General features: G+C 48.1%; 6 protein-coding genes across 7 annotated transcripts; 2 read left to right on the top strand and 4 right to left on the bottom strand.

Annotated features, from left to right (window-relative positions):
• Positions 1–247: 247 nt before the first annotated feature.
• On the bottom strand, positions 248–1,112 carry L3040_005547 (uncharacterized protein; the record flags this gene model as incomplete). Its single annotated transcript, XM_007295861.1, has 2 exons — positions 248–527; positions 589–1,112. 2 exons carry the CDS (start codon positions 1,110–1,112, stop codon positions 248–250), a joined length of 804 nt encoding a protein of 267 aa, XP_007295923.1.
• A 263-nt stretch (positions 1,113–1,375) lies between these two features.
• On the top strand, positions 1,376–3,196 carry L3040_005548 (uncharacterized protein; the record flags this gene model as incomplete). The annotated part of the gene is made up of 3 exons (XM_007295860.2): positions 1,376–1,437; positions 1,490–2,599; positions 2,818–3,196. 3 exons carry the CDS (start codon positions 1,376–1,378, stop codon positions 3,194–3,196), a joined length of 1,551 nt encoding a protein of 516 aa, XP_007295922.2.
• Positions 3,197–3,332: 136 nt separating this feature from the next.
• L3040_005549 (uncharacterized protein) lies at positions 3,333–4,032 on the bottom strand (the record flags this gene model as incomplete). The annotated part of the gene is made up of 3 exons (XM_066154551.1): positions 3,333–3,351; positions 3,405–3,787; positions 3,958–4,032. 3 exons carry the CDS (start codon positions 4,030–4,032, stop codon positions 3,333–3,335), a joined length of 477 nt encoding a protein of 158 aa, XP_066011405.1.
• Positions 4,033–6,265: 2,233 nt separating this feature from the next.
• Positions 6,266–8,036, bottom strand: L3040_005550 (uncharacterized protein; the record flags this gene model as incomplete). Its single annotated transcript, XM_007295859.2, has 7 exons — positions 6,266–6,554; positions 6,614–6,751; positions 6,805–7,085; positions 7,136–7,221; positions 7,301–7,420; positions 7,480–7,911; positions 7,964–8,036. The coding sequence occupies 7 exons, from the start codon at positions 8,034–8,036 to the stop codon at positions 6,266–6,268; spliced, it is 1,419 nt and encodes a 472-aa protein (XP_007295921.2).
• Positions 8,037–8,413: 377 nt separating this feature from the next.
• On the top strand, positions 8,414–9,076 carry L3040_005551 (uncharacterized protein; the record flags this gene model as incomplete). Of its 2 annotated transcripts, none has more annotated exons than XM_007295858.1 (3): positions 8,414–8,527; positions 8,580–8,846; positions 8,897–9,076. In XM_007295858.1, 3 exons carry the CDS (start codon positions 8,414–8,416, stop codon positions 9,074–9,076), a joined length of 561 nt encoding a protein of 186 aa, XP_007295920.1. The 2 variants fall into 2 exon arrangements, with proteins under 2 accessions (XP_007295920.1, XP_066011406.1); XM_066154552.1 differs by having other exon boundaries at positions 8,900–9,076.
• A 1,729-nt stretch (positions 9,077–10,805) lies between these two features.
• On the bottom strand, positions 10,806–12,358 carry L3040_005552 (uncharacterized protein; the record flags this gene model as incomplete). The annotated part of the gene is made up of 4 exons (XM_007295857.2): positions 10,806–11,259; positions 11,364–11,702; positions 11,962–12,201; positions 12,312–12,358. 4 exons carry the CDS (start codon positions 12,356–12,358, stop codon positions 10,806–10,808), a joined length of 1,080 nt encoding a protein of 359 aa, XP_007295919.2.
• Positions 12,359–16,841: the final 4,483 nt, after the last annotated feature.

Below are 16,841 nucleotides of genomic sequence, written 5' to 3' on the forward strand. Positions count from 1 at the left end.
GTTATGGTATTTACCTCCGATGTAGAGCTATCACTGAATACTCCTTTCAACGGACACAGCGCCGCTCTGGATGATATAAATTTTACCCATATTTTATTTTGAAATCATTACACGTAGTATGAAGTCTTACAGGATAGTATCTTTCTTTGAGTCACAAAAAGCGTACACCTCACTCGTATAGTACATCATTCCGTCGAAGCGGAGATTCGCTCAAACCTAATGCATTCAACGCCATCAACCATCACACTTATGTCAAGCCCACCAGCTTGGATACTCTCGTTTTCCACCCCTCCCAAGTATTCAGCTTCGGCCTTACATCAAGATAAAAATTCAGCTTCCCGTTTCCATTCGCATCACTCCTCCCGGCATAGAAATCAATAATGTAATCCACCCTCGTACCACATCGGTCGACAACCCAATCGTGTCTATCAAAAGGAGCTGTGTATCCCAGCCAGGTATTGATTCGTGCCTTTGGGCTAAGGGTTTGGGAAAGTCCGAGGAAGGAATGAAGTCTCGGTCCGCCGCATCTAATCCGCATTAGCCATCATATCTCTCACCTAATTGACAATATGACATATGTAGACGTACTGCTGTTCGCTCCCATAAGGCCTCTCCCAGTCCTTAATCTCCTTCCACGCCCTCTCATTGACCGCGTTGTGAATGGGCACAATAGTCTTCATGTCAGCCGACTCAGTCGCATAGCCCTTCCTCTTCATCGCATCGAAAAACATCTTCTCAGATGGGTATATCCAGTTCCCATCCTTGCTAACACCGCTCTCCTTCTCGCTGTTCGCAGGTTTCGCCCCCTCCTCATTGTTGACTGGCGAAGCTCTCGGAATAGTAGATACCTCGCGGTCGAGTCCGAGGGTTGTGGAGCCGTCTGCTGGAGGTGCTACAGGCGCAATGAAGCGCGAGAAGAAACTGCGCTGTGGAGGAGGCGGGCTCTGGTCTATTGTCTTTGAGTCGCAGCTGTTTCCTGCGCTGGCTTGGCTGGCTTCTTTCGTTATGCCAGAGAAGACGACGGGCTTGGAGGAATTGTTTTTTAGCCACGCCGCGCGGGTGGCGTGATCAACTGGACATGCTTCTGGCGGAGTTTCTGTTTCTTTCGGCATGGTGATTGTCCTAGCCGGGTAATAGGTGAGTCGTGACGGTGATGGCAAAATACAAATTTTGCCGCTCTAGAAATATCGTCGACCGTTTTCGGATAATCGCCGATTGGGTGGCTCTGACCGCCTTCTAATTTCGACGCCAAAGTACCCCTCCCTCACTTTCAAGATAAAAAACTTCCATAAATCGTCAGATCCGCCGATCAATTTCTCAATATTTTTTGTCCCAATTCTTCCAAATCTTCTTAGACTCAACAGTTGATCTCAAGATGGCCGACCAACCGATCTATCAGGCCAGTACGACTGCTCCAGTCAACATCGCAGTCGTCAAGTAACCCCACCAACCCCTCCTTTGACAGCCCTCACTAATAAGTCAATCTCAGATATTGGGGAAAACGCGATCCAAAGCTCAACCTCCCTACCAACTCTTCGATCTCCGTAACTCTCTCCCAAGCTGACCTGCGTACACATACAACAGCAGCTTGCTCGGCCTCCTTTGGCCCAGGAGACAGCCTTCTCTTGAATACCTCCCCACAAGACGTTTCAGGAGCTCGAACACAAGCCTGTTTCCGCGAATTGCGCTCTCTGCGCTCCGAACTCGAAGCTTCGTCTCCTTCTCTCCCAAAACTCGCTGCTCTCCCGCTACGAATAGTATCTGAGAATAACTTCCCTACCGCTGCTGGACTTGCGTCTTCTGCTGCTGGGTTCGCTGCCCTCGTGCGCGCGATTGCGAATCTGTATGAGTTGAAATCGACGCCTACAGAACTATCACGGATCGCGAGACAAGGAAGCGGAAGTGCGTGTCGATCGCTTTTTGGTGGCTATGTAGCATGGCAGATGGGCGAGAAGGATGACGGATCGGACAGTTTAGCCGTAGAGATCGCACCAGCATCCCACTGGCCCACCATGCGCGCCCTGATCCTCGTCGTATCGGCAGAGAAGAAAGACGTGAGCAGTACAGCGGGTATGCAAATTACAGTCGCAACATCAAAGTACTTCAAGACGAGGGCGCAGGAGGTAGTGCCCGAGGCTATGATTTTGATGGAAAAGGCTATCAAGGAGAAGAACTTCCAGAGCTTTGGCGAGGTTACCATGGCGGAGAGTAACAGCTTCCATGCCTCTTGCTTGGATACCAGACCGCCGATTTTCTACCTCAATGATGTTAGTCGGGCTGCTATCACGGCTGTAAACAGCATCAACAAGAAGGCGGGCAGGATCATTGCTGCGTACACGTTCGATGCTGGACCAAATGCTGTTATATACTACGAAGACGAAAATACGGATGCGGTGGCGGGTGTACTGAAGGGTGCATTGGGCAACTTAGACGGATGGGAAGACAAAGATGTCAAGGTCCAGGATTACAGTTATGTTGATACCAGAGCAATATCGGTGCTGAAGGGTGGTTTGAGCAGAGTCATTCTGACTTCTGTTGGTGAGGGCCCCATCAGGACGGAGGAGAGTCTGATTGCAGCGAACGGCGAACCGGTGAGGAAGTGAGAAGTTTCAAATGCTGTGAGTTGTGAGTAGAAAAGATATCCTGCGGAGATGATCATGCGTGGATATTTCTTGGCTCAAAAGACTTTCCTACAATCTAAAAACACTCTCTAGTTTTGCGTACTTTCTTGCACCTTATATCAGTAAATCCTTGGGCCTTATTGACCACCTTGGGATCTATGCTATCGAGCGTGCTGACGGTTGACGGTACGATCAGCCAGAGCCCCGGCCTGCTGTGCGTTGGATTGCATGATCATAGCCAGACCTCGTACGTCTCGTCTAAGCTTCTCGCACTCTTCTGTTCTCTCTCTTATCTGATCCACATACCTATGGCTCTGTCCTTCGGCTACTCTGAGATCATGCAATGCCGCGGCAAGCTGGTCTTCGAGACTTGCGATATGATCATAGTTTTCTATGAGATTGGAGCGGGCTGCATTGACAAGGTTCCAAGCCTCGACCAGCTCAGTCTTCTGTGCCTCAAGCCTCGACTTGGCCTGAGCCAATTTGGCTTGCGTCTCAAGGAGTGTCTACTGCAAATTTTTCATCTTGGCTTGCACCTCAACGACTTCCTTCTTCGCCTTGTTTTAGCATCCTGAACGGCTCTACTGATCTTGTCTTCCTCGACCTGATGGTTTGTTCGCTTGGATCTGATGACAGCGATGTTTTGCTCCAGCGCGAGGATCTTGGCATTTTTCTCACCTGCCGTCTTCTTGAGCTCGACCTTCAGATCTTTTAATGTGATGCAAGTTGCCTGATAGTCTAGGTCAACAATATTCGACTTCTCGAAAAGGTCGTTCGTTGTACCTAGTCTCCCAAGTGCTGGCATCCTTTTGTGACTTGGTCAGCTGAGATGATAACTGTCCGTACCGCCTGTTGCTGGCTGTCAGATCCTTCTCCCGGTTGGTCTCCTCAGACGCTAATTGTGTCTCCAGGCCATATATTTTCAGACCCAGTGATCTCTTGAGAGTTCCTCGTTCCAATCTCAGCTCCTCGTCTGCCTTGGACTTGTATTCTGAAAGGTCCCTCATGTAAGATTTTTTCAGCTCCTCTCTGGCATCCTTCAGATTCTTATCAACTTGAACTCTGAGATCCGAAATTTCTTTCTCGTAAGACGCTTTCAGATTCTTTACTGCTTCCTCGTGGATTTTCGCTGATTTGTAAAGTTTTCCTTCCAAAATCTCCGCTGTCTTGGCTCTGGTACTTAGATCTTCGAGATCTGTCTCTATGACATCCAACATCTTAGCAAAAGGACCACGGCCCATGTAGTTCAAACCCTCCATTGAGAAATACTTCTCTACCAGAAAACTGGCTTCGATGTGGGCTTCGTAGTACTGTCGAGCTATCGAAACAGAGGCACCTGATACACTCTGTTAAGGTTGAGAATCTTCGGCATCTGCAGAGCAGGGGCTGAGCCGATCGGGACGTCCGTCATCTCTAGAGTCCAAGTGAGGTGGCTTGATGCTAGAGTCGGACTCTGGGAATCTCTCCAGCTCAGTTATGGCGAAATCTCACCATCCATCGGTCTAGGCTTCAATTCCTCCGTACAAGTACTGTGTTCCACGATAGCAAAAAGAACCGTCCCAGATTCACCGGGAAATTTTGATTCCGATTCTTGTGGTACGGGCATCGAACCTCCCGGCTTCTCCTGGGTCAGGAGAAGGCTGGAAGGGCACGTTGATGGATACTGTCCCGGCATCCTCAAATCGGTGTTTTCTACAGTGGCTCCGCAATCTGCCGTATTTTGTTTCTTTCCAGAGTCTGCATCGAGATTCGGCTCATCAGCAGAAGAAACAAATCCTTGGTGGTATCTTCGAGCCCTATCAGCCCAGGATTCGTGGTCATGGTCCTGCTCGTATTCTTTATTGGCTGCCGGTGTGCTTGTTTGCTGAGGTTCCTTCCCCCTGCTCTTTCCCTTCTCTTCCTCTTCCGAGTCTTCTTGAGTAGATTCGGATCAGATGGGTTTCCTTTTGGCTTGGCGATGAGGTGACTCTCTAAGTGTATTTTGCCTTGGTCGTTGGTGTATGCCATCTCCATCGTGGGTAATTTATCTGGGCCTCGATGGAAACTGTAAGCAACCAACTCTGCCGCGACTGAAATTTACCGCACCTGTCGGCAGACTCTGTGGCATTGATGATCGGTGTGCTAGTGCTACACTTTCGCGCAGCGCCCGTGTCTACCCGGCTTCAACAAATTGTGTAGACTGTTGCTTCGGCTTCGGCTTCGAGTTCGGTTTCTTTTCGATCTTGCAAGTAGTAGGATAGCCGAATTGATATCGAATTTATCGGTAAATGTGCTTTAGATGCGCCAATAACCTTGATGATCTGTAGAGATTAAGCATATGAAGTTGTTATAATTGAAGTATTGTTGCCGGCTAGATCGAGATAAGTGGAAAAGGTATAAGCGAGGCGATGATAGCTTTCACACAAGTGCGCGCTGCCTCGTCGGAGGGCCGGTTAATATCAGGTGATGAACCTAGAAGCGATTTGAATTGATGTAGTCTCTAGGGCCTCTCGCATTAAGGTAGTATGCTGCATGTATGTATCTCTTAAGTCTTTCAATCTGTCTAGATACTCGTAGCAATCGGAGCTCACTTGATTTTGTTTCACCCCCAGGGTGTACCCGCAGCATACTATAGTCACAGTTAAAATAATCCTGCAAATCAAGTCTCAGCCTTAGGCATAGCTCTGCACAAATCAAAAAGATATCAGCATCATATAAGCTGACGACAAAGCTAGCTATTAGGTTTAAAAAGAGCTCGTTACAGCAATTTGTATCACGCAAGTTAAAAAAAGCCATTCCTATACATGATTATATCTACGAGAGAACCGAATAAAGAATGTCACAGCAAAAGACTTCAGTTAACAGAAAGCTCGCTCGGTGAGCAGAAAAAGTGGTCAGAAGTAAACAAACGCGGCTAGCATTTTCACCACAACTTAATTTTTCAGCAGCGCCCAATCAACGGGCACCGAGGAGAACAAAAACAATCAACTCCTCTTCACAAATTACAAGTCTTCCACCGTGAAAATGAAAAGAGGGAAACAGATAGATCAGAGCTGCAGGATACTTACTTACTTTGCTCAACTAATACTTACTTACTTGTTTGAGATCCCCGAATATTTCTTTTTCTTGTCTGAAGACGCTTTATTCTTTAGATCTACTAAAATTCCGCCAACTCTTCTTGCGCGAGTTCTCGCGAAAGGTTTCGTAGTTTGGGCTGGGATCTTCATACTTTATCACACTCTTCTTCTATGATAACCGAATTTATACATTGTAAATCAGTTGATCACGTATAGGGATGATTTTTAGAAGGGTCAAGTTATTTCAAGTTTTGGAAAGGTGTCGTGCGGTAATAGGGTTATAATATTGGAAACTGCAATGTGCATTGCAAGTCTGCTTTTGCACAACAGTTAACAGCTGCTGTCTGCAATGCGTATGGCAGCTTCCAATATTAGATACCTACTTACCGCACGATGCACCCCTAGAGCTGGATGGCTATTATTACCGACTGCTCTGCATTACCACGAAGCGGTTACCTTAAACACCTTAGCCGAGTTTGATACCTTATGCGAGTTTCCTGGCTTACGTAAGGCCTTCTAAATCTAGCTAAGATTGCATTCTTTAGACACCACATTATAACATCCCTTCTAACCCTTATTATGATTTGCTTACTGCAAAATCTTCTTCAAGATAGCAATCTGCTCCAACACGCTATTCTTGGAGGTTCCGCCGAGAGCAGAGTGCATCTCGACACTGTGCTCGTAGTTGAAGATATCCACGATGTCTTCCTTGAATCGGGAGTCGATATTCTTAAAATCGGAGAACTTCATTTGGTCCATGGAAACTCCGGTCTTCTCACTGTGGGCAACGCATTGACCGGAAATGTGATGGGTCTCGCGGAAGGGAACGCCAAGCTTGACGAGATAGTCGGCAATGTCAGTTGCGAGCATAAACGGGCTAGGAGGAAGGTTAGCAAAGAAGGCCGGGCGCAAAGAGTATGGTGAGATATTACTTACTCGAGAGAAGCTTTCATAGCTTCAGGGTTGATGTTTGCGGTAGAGAGGACTCCAGTGGCAATTTGAATGCTGTCACTGACTGTCTTCACGTGGTCAAGCATGGGCTCCACACTCTCCTGGAGATCCTTGTTGTAGGTACTAGTTCAAAATCAGAGGTGATTCAAGATTGTTTTCAAAGTGGGTGTCCATACCTGGGGATACCTTTAACGGTCATCATTAGGCCAGCCATTTGTCCGAAAATTCTGCCGCTTTTTCCTCTCAGCAGCTCTAAGCTGTCTGGATTCTTCTTTTGAGGCATCAAGGAGCTTCCCGTCGAGTAGGCGTCTGCCAACTTGATGAACTTGAACTCTCCGGTTGAATAGATGATCAGATCCTCTGCCCACCTGGAGATATGTAGACCCAGGAAACTGCCCCATTGCATAGCCTCTACGACAAAGTCGCGAGATGAAACCGCCCCCATAGAATTCCACAACTACTGTATATTAGACACGGCATCAAGTTTCGGGAGGACAGAAGATTTACCAGACCATCGAAGCCAAGCTCATCAGCCATGGCTTGTCTATCTACACCAAAGCAATTTCCAGCAAGGGCTCCGGCACCAAGGGGACCTTTGTGCACAGTTAACATTTAGTCTAGAATGCAAGCGGAGGCAAAGACTGCCCCAAGAGGTCGAGGTCTAGCACGTACTTTGATTCACACGAACAATAACTTCACGAAGTCTCTCCAGATCTTGAGCAAATGCCATAGCATAGGACAAGATCCAGTGGCTCCAGCGGATGGGTTGCGCACGTTGAAGATGGGTGTAGCCTAAATTCCACTTAGTAAGTAGCACACCTTCTATTTCCGACAGGGAGGAATGTACGAACCAGGCATGATGACATCCACCTCCGCCTCTGCTCGAGCAGTCATGACCTTTAAGAAATCAACCAAATGACTCTCAATTGCCCTCAGCTCATCCCTCAACCACAGTCGCATGTCCGTAGCTACTTGTTCATTTCGGCTTCGGCCAGTGTGAAGCTTTCCGCCAATATCCTTGCCAATGATCTCTCCCAATCTTCTCTCATTTGCAGTATGTATGTCCTCGTCAACTCCCGGAATGATTTCGAAAGTTCCTGCGACCCATTCCGCCTCAACAGCCTTCAGACCCGACTCAATCTTGGAGAACTCGTCTGCAGTGAGGATGCCAGCGTTGTGATTTGCACGAGCCCAAGCGATGCTGCCCAAAATATCCTGCGTATGGAATGCACGATCGAAGTAGATTGACTCATTGTACGAGACCATGAGGGGGTCAAGACCGCCTGCCAGTTGATTAGTATGTTCCGCATGAGATGTGCCAACGGTGACTCAAACCAGTAAAGCGTCCTCCCCATAGCATGTTCTCTCCTGGCTTGCTGCCGGGAGTTTTAACTTGTTCTGAGGCCATGATTGGGATTGAAGTCGATTGATTGAATTGAAGTGGTTTGCTTGTATTTTTCTTGCAGAACGAAAATGATTCTGGACAGAACTCGAGAAGTAGTGGGGGTTTTGGCAGAGAGTGACTTTTTTGTTTTTTCTTCAAACTTGATAGCAGCCGATAGCCAAAAACTAAGCTGCCTGAAATTTACACGTGCATACAGGGGTAGGGGTAGCAGGCTAAGTACTGTACCTTAATTAGCCTCAGCCTTGTGGATCCACACAGAACCTCAAGGCTTCAGACCTCCAACATCGAAGTATATCCCATGCAACCCATACAGTTCCAAAAGATCAGATAATTTACAGCTTTTCAACAGAGAATTTCATCCAGAAGTCTAAGTCTCTGGAATGGCTTCTTTTGCGAACATCTATACGCACCGGAAGGTGGCCGATACAGCTTCGAAAGCATGTGACATTTGCTATAAACCCAGCACCAGCGTCTTGGTGTCTCCGGAAAATAAGGTATACCAGACTTTTACATATCATACATCTGCATTTCTCATTACAGATCTAGGATTTCTTCTTTGTCTGTCCAGCTCATCTCAAGGACAAGGGGTTCTGCAATCCCATCATCAACCCGGCGGCTGTAGCGGAGAAGAAGAAGGAGGAAATGGAGGCGGAAATCCAGCGGGTAAAAAAGGAATTCGAAGAGAAGCAGAAGAAAAAGAAAGAGAAAGAGAAAGAGAAAGAGTCGGCGAAGAACACAGACAAGGATAAGGATAAGGATAAGAAGGATAAGAAGGATGACGAGAAAGCTGCAGAGGAGAAGCCCGAGGAGAAGGTAAGTCTCAAAGAGAGAAACCTCGCAGTCTTAATCTAAATCGACTTCAGAAGAAACTTGAAATAGCAGCCCCTGCTTCCAAAGACGATGAACCTCGAGTATTTGCTCTTCAGAAGACCTTCTACCAACAGCGAATCGACAAGAAGAGAAATGCTGAGATTGCGAAACGGAATCGGGAACGCCTTCAGAATCCAAACCTGTTTCCGCAGGTCCCCAAAGGGCTTCCGTAAGAGGACGATTCCGACTACTTAGCTACCTACAAGCATCGAATCTACAATCACGTGATAGGCATGCTCAATCTGCTTCTTCTATCAACTCGTTGCCAGAGCCACTCCTCCCCTGCTTTCATGAACACAAAGCAAATTTTGGATGCATAGAGAAGCACCATGGATAAGAGAATTCTTGGGAGATACAGTCAGCGCCGGGGGGGCACCCCGAGGGACGGCCTCATGTCGCTTTTAGGATCCACCCCGAATTTTCAACGGAATAAAGCCACTCATCTAGGCCTGCCAAACTTATTACTCTTAAAAACGCCGTTTTTCCCGATGAAACCGCACGTTAGCGAGCACATAACGCCGACGAGATGCTTCCCTGATGATTGACCCGTCCACGCGGTTTCTGCCATTTGCCTCGATTTCAGCCAGGTTGTATTAGCTCTATTCCTACACCATGTATCTTATCCCTGCCGATAAATTCAGAGCACCGATCCCCTAGTACGCCAGTCACCAGGCTGAAAAGCTCCTCCTGTTGGTCGGACGACAGTTTAAGAGCTTCTCCGTGTATCGAATTCTGAGATTCTGGGCACCTCATCGGTTGTGACAGCAGTTAAATTTGCTTCGATTCCACTCAAGTTGAAGCGGCCTGTTGGGTAGTAATGAGTTTTGTGGTTCTCAGCCCTATAGAGCGGATGGGAACGTCCGAACGCTCGCTTGGAGACCCTATTGCTAGTGCTTACATCTTCAGCTCTATGGCCACCAGACCCTAGGCTCCAGTCACAGTTCTTCGACTCGGGTCGAGCGTTTTAACCATCTGCTGGTGGTGGAATGCCAATACGAGACCCCACCTGACAGCACACCCACTTGATACACCACAAACACCTCTCGAGATCCCACCATCGCCAGCGGTGGATTCATGTTTTCACCACATGAAACATCAAATGCGCAATGAAGATGTATGCCGCAGTGGGGACGGTGGGGAAGTATGACAAGCTCATGGTTTGAATCGAACATCCAATCAACCGTGTGAAGATCACAAGCTTGAGACGAACAGGACAATCATTTTTGCTTTCCCGCATATCTATCGCAAGAACTTTGATGTTCAAGGTCTTGAGAGATGAGACCATTGGACGAGAGAGCAAGATCGATCCGTCACTCAGCTTTATGCTGGTTATGATAATCTCGGTGTTTCCTTTCATTGCTTCCCCATCGAACGCCACCATATCATATCTCTGTTGCGTTTGCCCATACGAGTTGCAGCACTCTGCCCTTTCCTTGTTCTTCCCTCATCAGGCTCCCGGTAAGATAGCCGACGTTGCGGTGTCAGGATTTCGGACAAGATCAACTGCGAGTCACCTGTGCTTACAGTGGGGAACAGGGTGGAAGCTATCACAAGGAATGTCTCATGCACCAATGAAGAGATTCGTACCGGTGATCCTCATGCGTGTTTCTCCGAGTTGCTCCCGACTCAAGTATACTGGGAGTGTGTTGGTAGTACTTTTCAATTCAGTACTACCTATCATGGTCTACCTATCGGTAGCTAGTTTGGAAAACTTTCCTTCAGGATCAAAGCTATGCTCGATGTCGAGCAAGAGCGACACGTCCCGAGCAAACGTCCTGAGCAACAGTATGAATTCATGTGAGAACCGGCAGATGGACTATCGAGTCATAAACATTCAGTCATGCCATACATTCTTTTCTCCCGAAATCTCCCATCAGTCTGTCTACTGCACCCTTCCGGTTCCTAGAGATTCTCCTTGTCTCTCATTCCCGGCGGTAGCCTGATACCATGAGCAGCTCTTCCCCGCTCTTCACCCCCCACAGTTCCCGGCTTAGAAGCCTGGCCCCTTCCCGTCTCTGCCTTCGTGGTGACCTCGTCGACACGCCCTTTTTGAAGACTGAATGCTGGGCACACCCATACCCCGCAGCTGCACCTCATACCCTGCCAGGCGTAGCGGCCAAGCTGACCTGCACATTTCGGGTTGGGACACTCCAGGCGGCCGCTCAGCAAACCCATCTCTAGGGCGGGCCGCATCCAGGACACGGGATGGAGAAAGTGGTGTGTGCAAGCGCTATGGAGCGGGGCAGGAGGGAGTGATGGGATGAGAGAGGAGATCGGGCCTTCTGCAGCTGACGGTGGAGATTTTTGAGGCGTGGGGAGGTGGTCGACGAGGTAGGGGGTTGTCGCTAATGTACGCCTGTGAAGGATATATTAGCCTATGCAAAGGTATGGACTATGAATATCCGATTCCAAAGTCCTTGATAGCTAATAAATTAAATGAGCACTGGATGTGCTACGTACCGACACTTCCTACACCGCAGCTCAACCTCCTTTCCACCAGTGCTCTCCACTTGCTCCTCTTCGTCTCTGAATCTGACTCTCTCCGGTGCCATACCAGCGGCGAGAGCCAGTCCTACTTCCTGATCATACAGCCACCTCTGGTACTTTGGATGAGCTTCGATGTCACGTGGACACTTCATCTCCTTGTAGAGCTGAAGTTGAGCCATGAAGCCATCGTTGGGTTCTGCGATTGGTCTAGATTCTCTAATCAATTCAAGTGCGGACTTGACGGTGTGGTGTGGGTATTTGCGAAGGAGGTAGGCGATGGTGATTGTAACGGATCGGGATTTGCCCATGGCACTGGGAGGTAAAAAAAAAAAAGGGTTAGCGAGTTTCTGCCCTGCATGAAAACAATGGAAGCCAACGGATAACGCCGAGGTGCCTGCACAAGAAGAAATGGCATCCGTAAATGTAGTGGCAGAAATCCGAGTATAGTAGAGAGGAGCTGTGAAGAAATACATGTCTCACGTCCTTGGTAGTTATATTCCAAGGAGTGTAGCTTGCAAGAACAGGACCACTCATCCCCAACAAGCAGTAAGCACAAGACCGACTCACTCACCAATGAATCAATACTGCTCCTTTCTTGCCATCCTTCTCACTCTCCAGCGCATCGTCGATAAACCTCCCCGTCTTCTCGAACTCCACCAGGAGGTTCTCATCGTCGACATCGTCGACCTCGATGCTCAGCTGCTCGTACTTCTCCCAGTCCTGGAAGTCCTTGAAATCATATCTCAGGACGGAGACGATGTGGGTGATGCCCGTCTTCTCCAGCGCATCTCTACGGCGCAAGGTGAAGATACTGTCAGCGCGCCATCAGCGCAGATCTACGAACAATAGAAAAAGGAGTGGATGACGAGCCAAGGGGAGTGGACATGAAGCCACCACAATGGCGAAGTGGACCGTACATACCCACCGACGTAGAGCTCGTCATCTCCCGGGACGCGAGAGAGCGCCATGTTCGACGGAGACGGTCTGCAACCCAGGCTTTGCTTGTCGTCTGTATGATCTCGCCCCAGCCTTGCGATTGAAATCCACTTTTGGTGGCGAAAAAAGGCACCCTGATGCCTGGTGGCGATTTCTCTCGGTCGATCCGCACGCTTGCTTTCGGACTCAGCTGCGGGTCTCGGCTTTCCGACAATCCGCAAGAACGCAACGGGGCGGCGTAATGGGGCTTGCTCCAGATGGTCGGGAAAGTAAACGGGTTTCCAAGTATTAAAAGACTGGGTTCTCTTTTTTTTTTTCTCTTTTCTTGTTTTTTTTTCCGCCGTCGATCGAAAGCCTCCCTCGCACGACTGACTCTGCTCTTCTAGTGGGAGAGAGAGGTAAGTCGTCAGCGGTCGCTTAGATTTAGTTCGTTGATGCCTCAGGCCAATGAAACGCAGTTCCGGCATTGACAAGAATTTCTGAATGTTGATGCGACGTCTCTCTGGATAACCACGCTTTTGATAGCACGTGGCTTTGGTTCATCTGTCGCCACTCTCATCGACGGAGGTATCTCCGCGACTTTCGCAGCCAACGGGACGAACCTGCAGCCCTAGACTCTCTAACCCGAGGTCAGTGGGTCTCCGAAAAAACAGATCCACATGTGCCAGTATACTACCGGTATACTACATGGTTAGGTACCGGTACTTACACTTCTGATCGACTTGTAGAGTTCACAATATGAATAGGTGATGAGCCGATTACCGTCTCCTGTTTTCGAGGCCTGGAGGACCCTAGGGTGGCTTTCCCAGCTGAAGACGCCCATTGCATCGATTATAATTTCCTCTCACAGTGAGATCCTGTTCTTAGGGTCCGGTTCTCCACTACATACTTTTTGGGGATCTCAAGTTCAGCGGAGGTCCATTCATGTTTACTCTTCTAAGATTTTTGTTTCTATTTCAGCCTAAAGGCCTGCGACGCCTCAATAACGGGTTGATATTTGATATCCATCCTTACTTCATCTTGTTGTTGTTGTTGTTGTTGTTGTTATTGTACCGGTATCTGTTAACGTCGGGGGGGGGGGTAGCAAGCGAAGCCTGCCGCCTTTAGACCTCTTATAGGGTACGGCGACGTGCTAAGCTAAGAATTTATACATAAGACAGCCTTAAAAAGCAGTTAAAAGTAGTGCAGCAAAAGCTAGTATCGTTTGCGCTCTTTTTTTACGGACAAGACAGATCGTAGAAAGCAGGAGACCTTCCGTTAAGGGAAAAGAAACTATAAAAAGAAAGTAAAGCAAGTATAGACTGCCGTAGCTAGCTTAAAAGCGTAGATATGTTTAAATCGCAAGACGATTAGTATCGAGGCCTGATCGGGGTCAGCCTCAAGTGCATATAGTACTGCAAGAAAGGAAGAAAGGAAGAAAGCGCCTTGAAACAAGAACTAAAATCAAAATAACACTTTCAAAAATAGTCCATTAACATCGTATAATAGCGTAAGAATAAGTTCTCTCGAGAATGCACTACGCCGCTTAGAAGTCCTCCTTTCATCGTATATTATGCTAGCTTTTATAGCCTTTATAAAGCGAGGGGTACCCCTACTTCCTTACTAAGAGGCAGTATTAGTAAGCAGCCAGAGTAGCACCATCAGCGGGTGTAATGCTTAGAATAGAAGTCCGTAGTGGTCAAGAAAGCTTAGAAGTCGGCCGGCTTATTAAGAAGAGCCTTAAGAGAATCGTAGGCGTTCGAGATAGTGCTTAGTAAGGTCCTTGGCCGGATTCCCTCTAGCCAAGAAAAGAAGCGCCATCGTGTAAAGCGATAAAAGGGCGAGGAGGTGCGAAAGGGACTTGCGTCTGCCGCAAGCGCATCTCTCAAGTTTGGCGTCGTGGTGCTGGAACCTGAGTAGAGTCCCAAGTGAAGTCTTCGTGCGTCAAGAATCCGTATCGCAAGCAGCGTATAGGTATACGACATGTCGTAGGAGTTCGAGCTCCGGGAGGGGTTTCCTTACTTCATCTTACAGTAGCCCTACCGAAAAGGCATAAATATACTTGCCCGGGAAGTAGGCCGTGCCGCCCACCCGGGTCTTCGCGAGCCCCGGGCCGGCTCCCCATACGCGGGATTTGTTCTCGGTCTGGCTTTTTCTGTCCATATGCCGAAGTTGCCGGGCATCCGTAGATTCGAGATACGGGCTCGCGGAACGGGCGCAAAGGCTCAAAACGGGCGGCGTTGAGGGTGGCGGTCAGTCAGCCTTGTCTTGCTATTTACGTCTGCTGGAGATCTCCAGCGCCTGCCCTTTATCTCGGCTATCATTGCCTTGCGTGCTTCGTTTTAGGCACATACTGGTTCTGGCGCTTCGCTCGATCTCTACGGCTCGGCACCAGGGCTGCAAGCATTCAGCCACTTGATCACTTAGTTGTATTACTGTATGTGTTTGTTTATAACGAGTCTATCATGAGCTTGTCTACTATGTTCTAGTATATTCAGTTCGATTAGAACTGCGGAAATACTGAACGAACCTATTAAGCGTTAATTGTTTAGGATTCAAGAGAGAGTGACACTAGGTACTCTTGCAAAGCTCAATAGCTGGCCAAGCCCTCATTCGATTTGCTTTCTCATTTGGGAATTCCCCGCTCGAGGGAATCGCCCTCGAGCAAACCGAAAGCGAGAAAGCAGACTAAGACCGAAAGGGAAATAACTTACGATTACCAAGTTTCTCAACACGTCTGACCTATCATTCTAACTGAGTATCAGATTAGTAAAAGCAGATGAGGGTAATGAGGGGAGGAGAGGGGTGGTAAGTCATGAGTTGGAGGTTGGCGCGCGTATGTCATTATTACATAGACAAGTTTCTTCGAAGCCGCGTTAAATCAAACAAAACATGGGGCATACCCAACTACCTACCTACAGAGTTGAACCCCACAATTACAAGTACTATTAAGTATAGTAGTTAACTGAGTTAAAGTTTCTAAAATTGAAAGGTTTCGGAAGGAAATAAACTTGCTCAATTACTTACCTTAGCTTCATTCGGTATAAATTCTCCTTGGCCCTGCGCTCCGAAAAGGGACAGAGAGTGGAGACCACGCGGCATTACTTAGGTAGTACATCTTTACACGGAAGGATATGTGAGGTCAAGGGTAAGGGTCAGGGCAGGCATAAAGTTAACCTCGAAACCCAAGGGTAAAAGTATAAGCCGAATAGAGTATCCGCAGATCGAGACACTACTACGTAGATAACACACCAGAGGGTACTACGGACGCAGGTCGACCACCAGTCAGTGATTGTTATCTCATGAAGACCGCCCTGCTTACTAACTTCTTACTGTAGCTGTGGCGCCGACTTAGCGTTTAGGATAACTGAGTGGGTTAACTCGGCTCCGAAACTCGTCTATTATGGTAATCGTAATTTAGTGATGCTTTCGGTACAAGAACGTCCAAATCAATACCTATACTACATTCAAAATATTTTCATCATGCGCGGCTAAACTAAATAATGGTGGGAGAATCAGTGGTAGCACAGTAGTACTTAGTGGTAGATGGGGTTTGTGATTATAGCAATAATTATTACAAGGGTGACCCCAGCTGCGCCAAATATACCGTAGCGGGAGCGGGCCGCTGTTCGTAGGAGATACCGGTACCTCTGTTCCTACCCGGTCACAGCGATTTAGCTGTTTTCGTTTCGGCATTTCGTTGATCGTGGTTGTCTGTTTGATTGTTGATCGCATCTGATCGCATCTGATTATCATCATGTCCCTAAGGACGCGCGCTAAACTATTCTGCCCCCCACCAAACCGAACCAAGCCGGGCCTCCCCCATCAACTTTACCCCCACCTCCTCCCCCACCTCCCCCACGACCCCTCACCGCCTTGCCTGCCTTCCACCTTAACGCTCTTCCCTCTCCCTCTCTTTCGACCTTGGACTGATTGGATACTTGATATCTTGTCGGCGGCCATACGATCACGGAGTAGATTCTGACGTAGTAGATGAAACGTACCGTTCCAATGATAACGAGAAAGCAGCGTGTCCGTTCTGCAGAACTCAATAAGCACCTACAGCTTCTGGCGCCGAGATTTATCGTAAGTAGCGAATGTGTAGGTACCTACTCAATATCAATCAATCAATCATTCGAGAGCTAATAATACAAAAGGAGATGGATCCCCCTTCCTTGAAACCCCCTAAGATCCTCCAGCTTATACATATGTAATATCCTATGTATGTAAGGGGGACTTCCTCCCTTAGACCCCCCCCTCCCCTGGAAGCTCGTTCGTCCGTCCAGCTTGTAAGTAAGGTGATGTCCGCGATAGTCGATAAACATCGGACGACGGTAAGGTTCAAGAGAGTTTCGATTCCGTACCTAAGGTTTGAAAGAAGGAAAGGAAAGAAGGTTTTGGGGGTGAAATATTCCGTACAACTACAGTACTACTACTACTACAACCACTAAGTACTCCTAAGTAACTACCCTAGTTGTTTTGTCCCACGCTAACGGATACTCCCGCCACCGAAAGTCGGCACAGCCGCAGCCAGCC

The sequence above is a fragment of the Drepanopeziza brunnea genome (genome assembly GCF_022702325.1).
Source record: "Drepanopeziza brunnea f. sp. 'multigermtubi' strain 214-2 chromosome Unknown ctg9, whole genome shotgun sequence".
NCBI lineage: Eukaryota > Fungi > Ascomycota > Leotiomycetes > Helotiales > Drepanopezizaceae > Drepanopeziza > Drepanopeziza brunnea.